The sequence below is a fragment of the Equus caballus genome, chromosome 24, assembly GCF_041296265.1.
Source record: "Equus caballus isolate H_3958 breed thoroughbred chromosome 24, TB-T2T, whole genome shotgun sequence".
Taxonomy (NCBI): domain Eukaryota; kingdom Metazoa; phylum Chordata; class Mammalia; order Perissodactyla; family Equidae; genus Equus; species Equus caballus.
This window is the reverse complement of record NC_091707.1, coordinates 15908231-15920403: the sequence shown is the minus strand read 5'-3', so window position 1 is coordinate 15920403 and position 12173 is coordinate 15908231. Positions and strand designations below refer to the sequence as shown.

General features: G+C 52.3%; 1 protein-coding gene across 31 annotated transcripts in view; it reads right to left on the bottom strand.

Annotated features, from left to right (window-relative positions):
• SAMD4A (sterile alpha motif domain containing 4A) overlaps positions 1–12173 on the bottom strand; it is a 203093-nt gene that overhangs the window by 25125 nt on the left and 165795 nt on the right. For 29 of the 31 annotated variants that reach the window (XR_011432012.1, XR_011432013.1, XR_011432017.1 and 26 more), the window contains 2 exons: positions 5934–6255; positions 3635–3720 (listed from right to left, as the gene is read on the bottom strand). Coding sequence is in view for 25 of the 31 variants with exons in the window: in XM_023627763.2 (XP_023483531.1) it covers positions 3635–3720; positions 5934–6255 (408 nt within the window). In the remaining 6 variants the exon portion in view is untranslated. Of the gene's footprint in view, positions 1–3634; positions 3721–5933; positions 6256–10841; positions 11031–11078; positions 11515–12173 lie in introns of those variants that run through there. The other 2 variants (XM_014735609.3, XM_014735610.3) reach the window with 2 other exon arrangements.

Here is a 12173-nt window from a genome sequence, read left to right as displayed (position 1 = left end):
GCTCCATGGAGAAAGAGGTGCAGACCCCCCATTAAGGTACGTGGTGGGATGGTCTCAAGGCTAAAAGGTGAAGATGTGGATCCCTCCGTGGTCCCTCTCATTTGCTAGTGATGCTCGGTGAGTGTCCAACTCTACATGAGTCCCTCTGAAGACTGCAAAGGCATGCGTTTCTGCTGGACTAATAAAGAGAGGGATGGACAGATTCTGCTTTTGACCAGCTTATTCAGCCAAACGTTGAGTGAGGACACAAGGTGCAGGTGTGCTGGTCAAGATGACTTGGAAAGGAGGGTCCAGCCCAGTGGTCAGAGGAGGGCTCTGGATGCATATGGGCAGGGCTTGAGTACCTGTACACCCTCATGCAAGTTCCTCTCCTGAGACTCAATTCCTTCTAAAAACTGAGGATAATAATCCCTCCCTCAAAGGGACAATGTAAGGACTAAACGAGATAACACGTGACAAGCACTCAGAATACTCTAAACATGACTAGCTCTCAGCAATGGTTCAACATGAGCTGCCCACAGATCCTCCCTCCGGCGGCATAGACCAAACCTTTGGTGGTGGTATATGAGTGTTCATCTCACTTGGTATTCAACAATCACCTTGAGCCCCAGGAAAGGACTTCAAGGTTTCAACACTACAATACTGAACTCGTCTGACGCCAGCCCAAAGGACAACTGGCCTGAGTTGCAAGTGACAAAGGAGTGAATGGCTCACTTTACAGATGTGCATTCAAAGTGCTTCCAAGGACACCAGTTCATACATGACATCTGCCATGGTGGCAAAGAGCATCCAAAGGTGGAGATGTTTACTCCCCTCCTGCCCCCCACCCCAGAGGGCAGCTCATTCACTCGACACGGGAGCATCAGGCTCATTTAGCTCTGGGGTGCAGCGCTGAGCGAGTGTGGCAGCCGGTTCTTTGCAGGCCAGGAAGCTGCAGCTGGGAAGCTCGGGCAGCAGCTAGGTCATGGCTGGCTCCGAGTGATTTCTGAAAGCTGGTTCCTGGGTGCGCCCGCAGAGTAGCAGTCTGTGGTGGGAGCTCTGCTCTTGGCTGGAAGGGCTGATATCTCACCTCGGCCCCTCCACTAGCAGCTCTGGGCTACGGTGCAGCAGCTTCCTCAGGGGCTGGAGGGGAGGGAAGATTCCACACTACAGCTTGCTCAGACACAGCCAGGCAGCCACTCCCATAGTCCTCTGTCCCCGTCAGGCCAAAACCAATAAGTCTATCTGGAGGAAGATGTGTCCTACAGCTTTTGTGGTTGGATTAAAGGCTCATAAAGGGGGCAAGAGCTCATCTTTCCAGAACCTTCTCAAGATGGTGAGGCAGGTAGCCTGGGATTATAATCCAGGAGACAAAGCAGTTGGTCTCAGATACAAAACGCAGACTTCCCCGCCTGTCTGTTCCCTGCTCTAGGGAGTCAGCCCCTCCACCTCTGGAAGGAAGGAAGGCGTCTGGGCTCAGTCAACACCCTCCCCTTCGAGTCGGCTAAAGAACAGCACGCTCAGGCTGTGAAAGGGAGTCCTGTCTCTCCCGGCCCAGGCCAACCTTCAGCCAGGACGGAGACCGTGCGCCTCTGCGGGGCCTCACGGGGAGGGTGTGTGCTGCACACAGAATAACCCGAGGCTGTGGAAAATTATTCAGACGCGTTTCCTCCTTTTCGAACTAAAATAATAAAGTCTTGAACAACACTTTCCTTTCCAAAGCAGAGCGCAGGCCCCTCCATCCTGACATGAACTCAGGCAAGCAGACACGGCACGAGCTCCTCCCTGCATGATGCCCATTTGCGAGAGCCCCTGGCCCCCAAGCAGCCGGGCCCCTGCCAGCAGGGCGCCATCCTCACATTGAATCACTTGGGGCCGCCAGGGAGGAAAAGGGGAAAGAAAGAGAAAACTGGAGGGAGAGCTGGGGTGCTCAGAGAGGGCAGGAATGCGAGAAGCCACAGGCCAAAGCTCCAGGGCTGGCGGAGGCCCTGTGTTCTGTCTCGGGGGCTCAGCAGCCCGAGGCGAGGTGGAAGCTTCTGTCCTCCCAGCTCTTGAAGGCCCAGAGTGAGAGCAGGCGTGGGAGAGGGAGCGGAGCTCCGATTTGCTTTCTCAGAGGTCTAAATCCTCCCCTGTGCAGCGCCCTGAAACCCACTGCAGGCGTCTTCCTCCCCAGCAAGACAGAGCGCCCCCCCGCCGCCCGCCTTCCCTCCTAGGCTCCAGCTGGCCTTCAGCTCTAGCGTGGAGGCAGCTCCCGGGAGGCAGTGCCGCTCCCTCGGGGCTCCGTGGCACGTGGGACGGCCCTCTCAGAGGCTGTGTCATTACATATGTGATGCCCTGTTTCCTTTCGTCTCACCCACCACTCCACACCAGAGGCTACCTAGCCAGGGACAGGGCCTAGGCACTTGATAAATATCTACGGGATGAATGAGTTCTAGAATTCGTCAATGTACTCTTGCCTTCTCTTCTGTTGTCACTTTTTGCTGGTCAAGACAAGGGCAGCGTCCGGACTGGAAACAGGAAAGGTTAGTCTACGATTGGTAGAAGGGACACACAAGAATTCAGCTACTGTGAGAGGAAATCGCAAAAATGAGGGTTTAGAGGATAGGGGAGAGGTGGCTGTGCTGGACACCCAGAGGGAGACTGTCCACCTGGGGGAGGGCGGGCAGAGTCAGGCTGCAGGAGGGTGGAGGGCTAAGAACCGAGCCAGCCCGTCAGCAGCAGACATGCCTATGAGGGAGCTGGGAGGGTGGGTGAGGCCAGACCTCTGTGCAGACTGTCTCCCTTCACTGGGACCCACTGGACTCCTGGGGTTGTGGATGCCAACACGGCCAAGGTGAGGAGACCTGGAGGCCTTTACCATCTTACTCTCATGTCAAAATCCCACAAAAAGACCCCGGGACCCTAGGTTTATTGGGTCCTAAGTTTTCTGAAACCTAGACCTCGTCTCTGTATCTCTTTGTGGGGGGGTGGGGGGGTATTGCACACAAGAAGCCACTGGAGTCCTAGATTTGAGGCACAACCCTGCCCGCACGTGTCCCTCGGGGCAGCCACCAGGGTATAGGGCTGTCCCAGCCCATCCATGCCATTGCTCGAGGTGAAGATGGTGCACTCTCTGAGAGCCTGGGAGGCACAGCTCCAGCCTGCCTAGTCCTTCAAAAGGACATATGGCTAAATACAATTCCAATAAAAATCACAAATCAAAACAGTGGAACAGCCATCAAACCACACACAACATACACACAAACACGCATGTTGCGTACCCTCTCTTTCTTTCTCCCTCAAATTTCCCTGAGCCAAAAGGCAAAATGTTTCAACACAAAATTTTAAACATACTTGACAATGCCAAGGGCTAGAGGGCAGGGCTGTGTGTTAACCACCCAGGGTGGTCACTCAGGAATTCTTCTGGAGTCAGAAGTTTCTCTCAGGCTTTCACCCTCACATCAGAACTCAGTCTAAAGAATCTTTGGACACCAAAGTAATATACAAGCTGTGTTTAGGGTTGAAGCCACCATAGCTGAGTTCTGCCTGAATTACTATTCGTGACCGTCCCCCCTCAAGAACAAGCTGTCAGAAACCCAAATGATCACATCACAGACGCTCTGAGAACCATTTCTAAGCAATGAGAAAAAGTTTTGTGAAACCTGTCACTACTCACCTCATGAATTAGACATTTGTCTATGAGCTGTAAATAAGAACTTATATTCTCCTCATCAGGTCTGGAGACCAAGAGCTGTGTGCACACTGTGAATTTAAAAAAAAAAGGGAGATGAATTAGAAAAATGCACGCTCATTTTAACCTCTGAGATCTGCCTCTGATTTTCTTTCAGGACCAGTATTTTGAGAAGTATGTGGCCTGTGGCTTTACGTAAGGGTCACAAAAAAAGGCCAGGAGGTTCCTCATTCCACGGAAGTCAAAGGCTCGGTCACCACGGGAGCCCTCGCCTCGAGAAGCCCCTTCGGTTCATTCCAGGCATGCCATTCTATATTAAGCCTTCCGCGATCCAGCCTGACAGACATTCTGGGAGAGAAGAACGCAGCAGTGTCCTGAGCTCTATCTTTGAAAGACGCTCCTTTTGAGAGGAAATTCAAAAACAGTCAAGACCACTGACGTTATCAGAGAGCTGTCTCCATAATTTTATGAATGAACTGGTACCTTGTTTGGAGAAATGAGGCTGACGTATCTTTTAGGATGCAAGGTGTGTGGGCGCGCACACGAGCGGGAAGCCTGCTACTCAGACCCTGGAGGGTTGTTTTCTCAAAAGCGCACATGCATCTATACACACACAGGTTTGCCTGCACACTCAAGTAAGTGCTAACAGAGACACAGCAAAGTTAGTCTGCGGGCAGAGCACATCCCCACTGGATTTCTCATGGCACATTGGTGTAGCCCATTCTACTGTTATCCTGGAGGTCTCGGTGCTCTGATTTTGATGGTAATGTTTAGAAAGCCACAGTGGAGATTGTTGCACAAAAGACATCAAGTAGAAGTGAAAATGCCTTGTGCTCAAGTAGCACAAGCTTGAAGCCTGGGCATTAGACTTCCCTGATCCTTTGGAACCAGCCTGTCACAGACCCCCATTCATACCATGTCCTTGCAGACAGATTGCAGTATAGCATTGTTTCTAACAACAAAGGCTTGGATACCACCTTGATGTCCATTAATTGGGGCCCTGCTAAATAAATTATGGTTTATGCAAACAGTGGAATAGTATGCAACCTTAAAAAGAACAAGGTAGTGCCATTATATTGATAGAAATATTCAAAGTATGTAATGTAAAAAAAACATGTAAACAAGACCTTTTTGAGTGTGAAAGGATACTCACGTGCATGTATATGATTAGAAACTTTTGAAGGGGTAGTCCAAACTTGTTTCTAGTGGTCACCTCTGGGGAGGAAGATGGTGTGGCTTGGGGTAGGGGTCTATTTTTTACCTTCTGCCATTTTGTTTAGTTTTGATTTTTTTATGTTGAGAATGAATTTATTTTGTAATTTATTTGAAAGTAGTTAAACTTTAAAGAAAGGCCGTGCCAGAGGAGTGTGGGTCTTCTGAGGGGTGAGCCCACCATGGGTCTCATCACATGGAAGGGGGGCAACCACTCCCATGGATATCTTCACCCAGAGGGTCACAGAGCGGAAAGCCCAGCTGGGGGTGGGGGAGCGAGGAGGTGAATGAGAGGAGGCCATGGACCAGGGTGGCCTGGCCATCAGGCTGCTGGCATTTCAGCTCCAAGGGATGGTACACGTCATCTCCTCTGCACCAGATTTCTATGGATTTGTCCTTTTTAGGTTATGTACCATGGGGAGTTTCAAGACTCAAGTGTCCATTTCTTTTGGTAAAAACTTGGGTCTTTAAAATGATTTGAAATATTGTACAATAAAGAAAAAAATGTTTCCCTTTCCCAAAGGAAAAGTACTGGCATTCACTACATTTTTTAAATAATCAAGATTTTTAGCAAAACATCCCATAAACACAAATTATTCTAGCACTGGACATCGTCAAGGACATGTGGATAAAGCTCTGACCCGGGGCACAGGGCGGGCCAGGTGGAAAGGACACTCTTTCCCAGACGACGCACGGGAATTCTGTCCTGTCCGACAGCACGCACGCAGCCTGGCTGTGGGACCTGGAGTGGTCCGTGGTAAGGATGGACTTTAGCCTGAGGTCCAAAGGCCCAGTGAGTGCTCTACCAGGAGGGCCCGGGGCACCCTGGTCTGAAGGAGTGGGAGAGGAAGGAGACAAAGCCAAGGAAGAGGCTTTCTGGGGTCAGAGAGATCCGAGTTCAGACCCAAACGCCTGGACCCCTCTGCACCGTACTTTCCTCCTCTGTACAGTGGGCTAATGACATCCACTCTGGCAGACAGCTTATCCACACATGGGGAGCCCCGCAGGCACTGGCAGCTCTGGTTAATGGTGTGGAGAGAAGAAAAGGGGGGGCGGGAGAATCAGGCTGTACCTTTCCCCATGACACGTGTGAACTGCCCGGGGAGATCCCCCTCCGGCAGGGGAGCGACGGCCAGCTCCCCCTCACAGCTGCTCAGCGGGTGTGGCTGGAGCCCGCCGCTGGCCCCAGCTGAGGTGGTGGCGGTGGCGCCAGTGGCCACGGCACTGTCTTTGCAGTCGGGGCTCTGGCTCTCGGGGCCCATGAGCGAGGCCTGGGTCTCCCGGTGGCGTGCCTCGGGGGTGGCACTCGGGGAGCTGTAGGCCTTGATGGGAGTCAGGATCATCTGGTGCAGTTCCTGGAGCGGGATGCGCAGGTTGCCCCCCTCGATGATGTCCTGGACAGTCAGAGGGAGAAGACCTGCATTAGGGTAAGGAACGGGTGGCCTGCCTCGATGCCTCCCCTCTCCGGCAGGACTTGCGGCTGCTGGCCCTTCATCAGAAGGTTCTTTGAAAAGCAAACATTTTAATGTTATCATTCTAATATGAGCCCAGGTAGAAAACTTGGAAAATACAGATATGTATAGAGAGGAGAAGATCCCACTGTGGAGAGATGAGCACTGACACGGTCTTGGACGCCTCCTCCCTGGCTGCCTGCGTGCCTCCTATGAGACGTGCTTCCATCGCTCACACTCACACACTTCAGAGGTGGTGTGGCGGCAGGGGGTGTGTGGTGGCTTCCGGTCCTGGGGGTGATTCGTTTTGGGTGAAGGACCCTGCTCAGTCACACCTCTGCTCAGCCCACAGCACAGGCAGTACAGGGCAGTGGTTGAAAGCACAGACTCTAGGACAGACAGTGGGATTCAAATTCTGGCACTGCTGTGTGACCTTGGGCAAACAGCCCCTCTATGCCTCAGTTTCCCTGTGGATAAAATGAGAGTAACAACAGTACCTGCCTTAATAAGTAGCTGTGGCGATGTTAGTATTTGTAAAGCTGCAGGTCAGTGTCTGTGACCGCATCCTGTGCTGCTTTCTTAAATTAATAAGCATGTGCTGAGGGCTCTGACTTGCCAGGCACTGGGCCAGGCACGGGGACACGGTGAGAAGGGCCTTTACGGCTCCCTCAGGGGGTGTACAGCCTCTGTGAGATGAACATCCGTCCTGACAGGGTCTGAGGTGCAGGCCGGCTGCTGAGAGGGTGGCTCTCTGAGGGCTGACCCTGGATGGGGGCCCCAGGAAGTGGGGGCATGAGGATCCGGGAAGGAGTGCACCCGGCAGAGGGCACAGCAAGGGCAAAGGCATCAGGGCGGGGTGCCCAGAGTGTCTGAGGAGCAGCAAGGATGCCCGAGGGAGCACAGGGAGGCGACGGGCGAGGGGCCGGAAATGGGATCCAAGGAGCCAGGCAGGTGGAGCGGGGAGGCCTGTGGGCCGGGGCGGGGTGGGGGGAAGAATTTCTTCTAAATGAGACGGGAAATCAGGGAAGGTTTTGAGCAGGAGAGTGACGTGTTTTAGAAGGATCATTCTAGACAGAAATATGTATCATACATTTGTACACTATAATGTATAAAATATATACCTGACTTTATATATTTTATAATAAAATTGGGTCCTTCTGTATACATAGTTTCATATAGTGGGCATTATCTATTAGAAAAAGGAATGAAAGTTGATTCTGATCGACATTTATCTATGTGCCAGACGATCACAGAGGCGCAGAACGGGCTCAGAGGCTTGTGCTGCAAGTCTGGGCCTGGGGGCGCTTTCCTGGCATGGGAGGGGGGGCCCCGGCCCTCAGCCCCAGGGCCGCCCCGGGGCTTAAGCAGCAAACCTCTCCCCAGGACCCAGGAAGGACACTACAATCAGGGCCCTGATTACCAGAGAAGTGTTTAATCTTCTGAGAGCCCAGAATAGCAAGGACATAATTTTACAAGCCTGAAGCATGAGTACCAGCCCATCCCTGGGATCCTCGCTTACCAAGAAAAACTGCTTGGTGATGTCAAGGAACACAAGCACGTGCGATGTGATCATTTCTGCTCCCAGACTGTCCAATCAATTAATTAGAAAAAGGACACCCGAGGACAGCAGCCTTGGACAGGCGGGTTTCACCTCCAGGGAGCAAAAGGCCAGCAGCCCCACCGACCGGGTAGGGAAACAGCTCTGTTCAGGGGTCGGGAGCAGAGCCTGAAGTGGGCCTTCGCCTGGAGGGCAGCCAGGGCTCAGGAGGGAGTGAAATGCTAAGCAGCCCCCAGACCTGTCTTGCTCCTGGCCAGGGTCATGTCCGGCCTATTTGAGGGGAGAGAGTCCATTTTCCCTTTCCCGAGGAGGGCTCAGATCGCCCACCGCCTGCCTCCTGAGCCTGGTGGGTCTGGCGGTAGAGGGATGACTGCAGCTGTGGGCAGACCTGCTGCAGGGTCGGCACTCCTGATCAGGCATGGGCTCCCCGCTGCCCGGACCAGTGCCTGAGGCCGTCATGTGACGGGTCCTTTGACTTGGACCTGGTGACCTAATGGGACAGGGCAGATGGCTTGACTCTGCCACCTTTCCTGACCCCACTACGTGCCAACTGGGGGACCCCTGCTTCGAGGTCCTCCAGTTCCTGCCAACCACCCAACCTGCACCCGGGGCGTGGGGGCTCCGACCTCCTCATCCTGCCCTGACTGAGCCGGGAGGACAGGAGACAGAAGGACGACGCTCCCAGACAGAGGGGCTGGGCAGGCAGAGCTGGCAGGCCTATCTGGGTGACCACAGGCAGGCTGTCATGTCCTTCCATGTGGCGGCTACCGCTGAGGTGAGCATGTGCATGCCTGTGACACTGTCAACCACCACCAAACCCGTGCCTGTTCTTGTCATGTGCAAGAAGGCTTCTAGAGTTACTCCGTGGTGGGGGAGGGGGTTTTGGTTATGGAGAATGCTGAACTCCTTCAAACAGGAAACATACACTTGCCCCAAGTTCAAATCTTATCTTCCTCTTTTACTGGGGCAACCATACCACAAAGGAAACCATAAACATGACGAATACTGTTGGACACTTGCCGTGAAATACAGCTTCTCAGGAATCATGTAGAGTTTGCTTTGGTTTTGTCTTGTTTGCCCCAGAGACTTCAAGCCACTGTCTCAAAGATAACACTGGACTTACAGCCAGTTAGCAATGCCCCTGCCTGTGCCAGCCTGTCGGCTGGTGCCACGACCTGCAGATTACATTCCTGACTCTGCAAAATGAATTCCAGACTCAACACTGAGTCCCAAGTTGAGAAGGAAGCTGAATGGAGACTAGCTGTGGGGATAAATTCTCCCTGCTGACACAAATAGGGGATCAACCCAAGGGTCTACCGATCCTCACATCACCCACATTATAAACACAAAGAGGCAAAAGGAAGCTGTCCATTAACTTATGTGCCAGGACAAAGCCGCAGAGCTGAGGCGCTCAGGTGCAGCACTGGAAAGGCTGGTCCACTGCCATGTGGTCATCTCAGCTCGGGCGGGCACAACTCAGGGAGGACAAGCAGGAAGGGGCACCTTTCCAATCATGTCAGCCTTTTCTGGCCTTGCTTTCTCAGGTCATGGAGGAAGACTGGTGCAGAGTCTTCTGTGGGGCCTGTAACAGCAACGAGATGCAAATATCTGGAGCAGACAGCTTTAGCAGCCAAAGGGTCCCCAGCACTTACCAACTGTCTGTGGCCCCGTTCTTCCCCGTGTGTGAGAAGAATATGGGCTTCTCACACAGTAGACAGGGCTCCTGCATCTACTTCATTCCATTCCCTCTCTTGTCATTTCCCAAACGTCAGCTGAGCCCTACCGTGAGCCTGGCACTGTTAGGGATTGGTGATCTTAACACAAAGTCGACACAGTCCTCACCCTAAGATGCTGACAGTTCCTGGGGCTCAGGAGTGTTAGGATGCTGCCCGGACAGGGAGCTGTGGGAACACAGAACAGGACACCTGACTGCCTCTGTGTGTGTGTGTGTGTGTGTGTGTGTATCTCTTTTCTCCATGCCAGGTTCCCAGGCTCAGAGAATAGTTCAGCTTCAGAGTTTGGGAGTCCATTGGAAAAGAAGGATGGTGAATAAAAGCATGTGGAAACATTTTCAATATTAAAGATGAACGTTGAAAAATCTGCCCAGTGACCATTCTAATCTTCCTTTTTCCTTTTCTACCAAATATCTTGAGAAGTCTACACATCCTCACCCCATGGTCTCATCACCCACTCAGACTCCCCCATTGATGGGCTTCTGCTCTTGTCCCCTCCCAGTCCCCTGAAACCCTTCTCATCATGGCTACCAGTTTCCTGCCAACGCCAATTCCAGGGGGCGGTGTTCAGTCTTCCTCACGTGTGACACATCCATGGCACCCGATAGGGTTCCCTCCGTCGAACACTCTCTCCGACCCTCTGGGCAGGCTCAGCCTCTGTCATCATGCAGTCCCTCCATATCTTCTGGTGTTCCTCAGGGTCTGTCCTCAGCTCCTATCACCTGATGCACACTTCAAGGAGGGGTACACAGGAGGTACCAACTACCATTTATACACAGATGACCCACAACTGAGTCCTTCAAACCCTTGTGGATTATAGACTTACCATATCTTTCTTTCTTTCTTTTTTGTTTTGGTGAGGAAGATTGGCTCTGAGTGTATATCTGTTGTCAATCTTCCTCTATTTTGTATGTGGGATGCCACCACAGCATGGCTTGATGAGCGGTGTGTAGGTCTGCCCCTGGTATCCAAACCCATGAACACTGGGCCACTGAAGCGGAGAGTGCAAACTTAACCACTACACCACCAGGCTGGCCCCTAGACTTGCCATTTCTGCCTGGGTATCCCACAGGCACCTCAGATTCAACCTGTCAAAATAAACTCCATTTCTCCCACACTAGTAACTCCTCCTATATTTTCTGTCCTTAAATGGCATGACACCCAAGCCCAAACTGCCTGTGAATGCCTGGACACCCACTAAACGACCTCTTATCCCTCTCCACACTCATGGACCCTACCTTGACTCAAGGGTCCACCAAGACTGGCCATAGGCTCCTAATGAGTCTTCAAGCCATCTTGGGCCCCTCCAAGGTTTTCTCGTTGCCACTGCAGATAGTCTGTTTCATCCCAGGAAAAATTCTCCCTCCCTGCCTTGGGGATGACATGGATCACACTGGATTCTCAGAGCACTGGCTCATACGTCTGTCACAATGAGAGTCCCGGGCCCCCCGAGGGCAGGAACCTGTGTGACTCACCGTCAGCCTCCAATGGACGGGGTAAGTCTGGTCCAAGGCGGCTGCTTGGTAAGTGTTCAGTAACTGAGTGGGAGAGCTCCAGATGGAGAGCTTAACTGCAGTGTCTACTGGCTGTGAACTAACCATGGGCGGGGTCCTAGCCATCTCCTTAGAGATCTCTGGGTTCCATGTGAGGTAAGAATGCTGTGGGCAAGCAAGGGCACGACGACAGCACTTCCAACAGCACGATCAACTGGGGACACCTGGAGTGCCAGAGAAGTGGCTGAGTGGAGTCTATCACTGGTGGCCTGTGTGGTACAGGTTACGGACAACGCCCTCCCTTGAAGAGCAGGAGAGACAGGGTCCCAGAGAAAAGAGAACAGAGCCAGCAGCTGAGTCCTGAGCAGAAGCTGAGGAAAGGGTGCCCCACCCCCAGGCCATCAGCTCCTGAAGAGACGAGCACACAGGTGTCTGGACTCAGGAGTTCTGAAGCAAGCTCAGTGTGACGGTCTGACAGACACAAGCTTTCCTCCTCAAAGAAGTCAAACTGAACAAACTCATTATTGCTTTCCTCTTGGCCATTAGCTGCTCTCAGACTTTGTATTACATTTGCCATTTTTTTTACACTCTCATTCCAGTGAACCAGGGAAAAAGTATTTTTGTGGAGTAAATATTATTCTAGGTATGAAATCTGGGACACAGAAAGTGTCACTGACTTATTCAAAGGTTAGATAGAAAGTCAGTGGATGTCAGGACCACCAGTGCCACCTTGCTGTCCTGTGTTTCCACACAGTGATTGGGCCCAAGGCCACAGGGAGTAGAGCTGACAGCAGTTCCATCTCTGTCTCTCAGGTGGGCGCGTTTCCTCAGTGACAGGACATGAATGAGTTCCTGAAACATGCTCCAGAAATAAGGGGGGGAGGGTCACTCTTTCACCGTTAACGCTTAGCAATCAAATTTTATACAAAACATTTTCTGTGCTTTCTAACAGATAAGGAGAAAACTGGCCTTTTGAATGCCTCCCAAAAGGGAACGGTTTCTTATATTAGAAATGGCAATAATCACTGTTAGAGAAGCTGCTTGGTAAAGGGGAGCTAGCGTAAAACTAAGAACAGC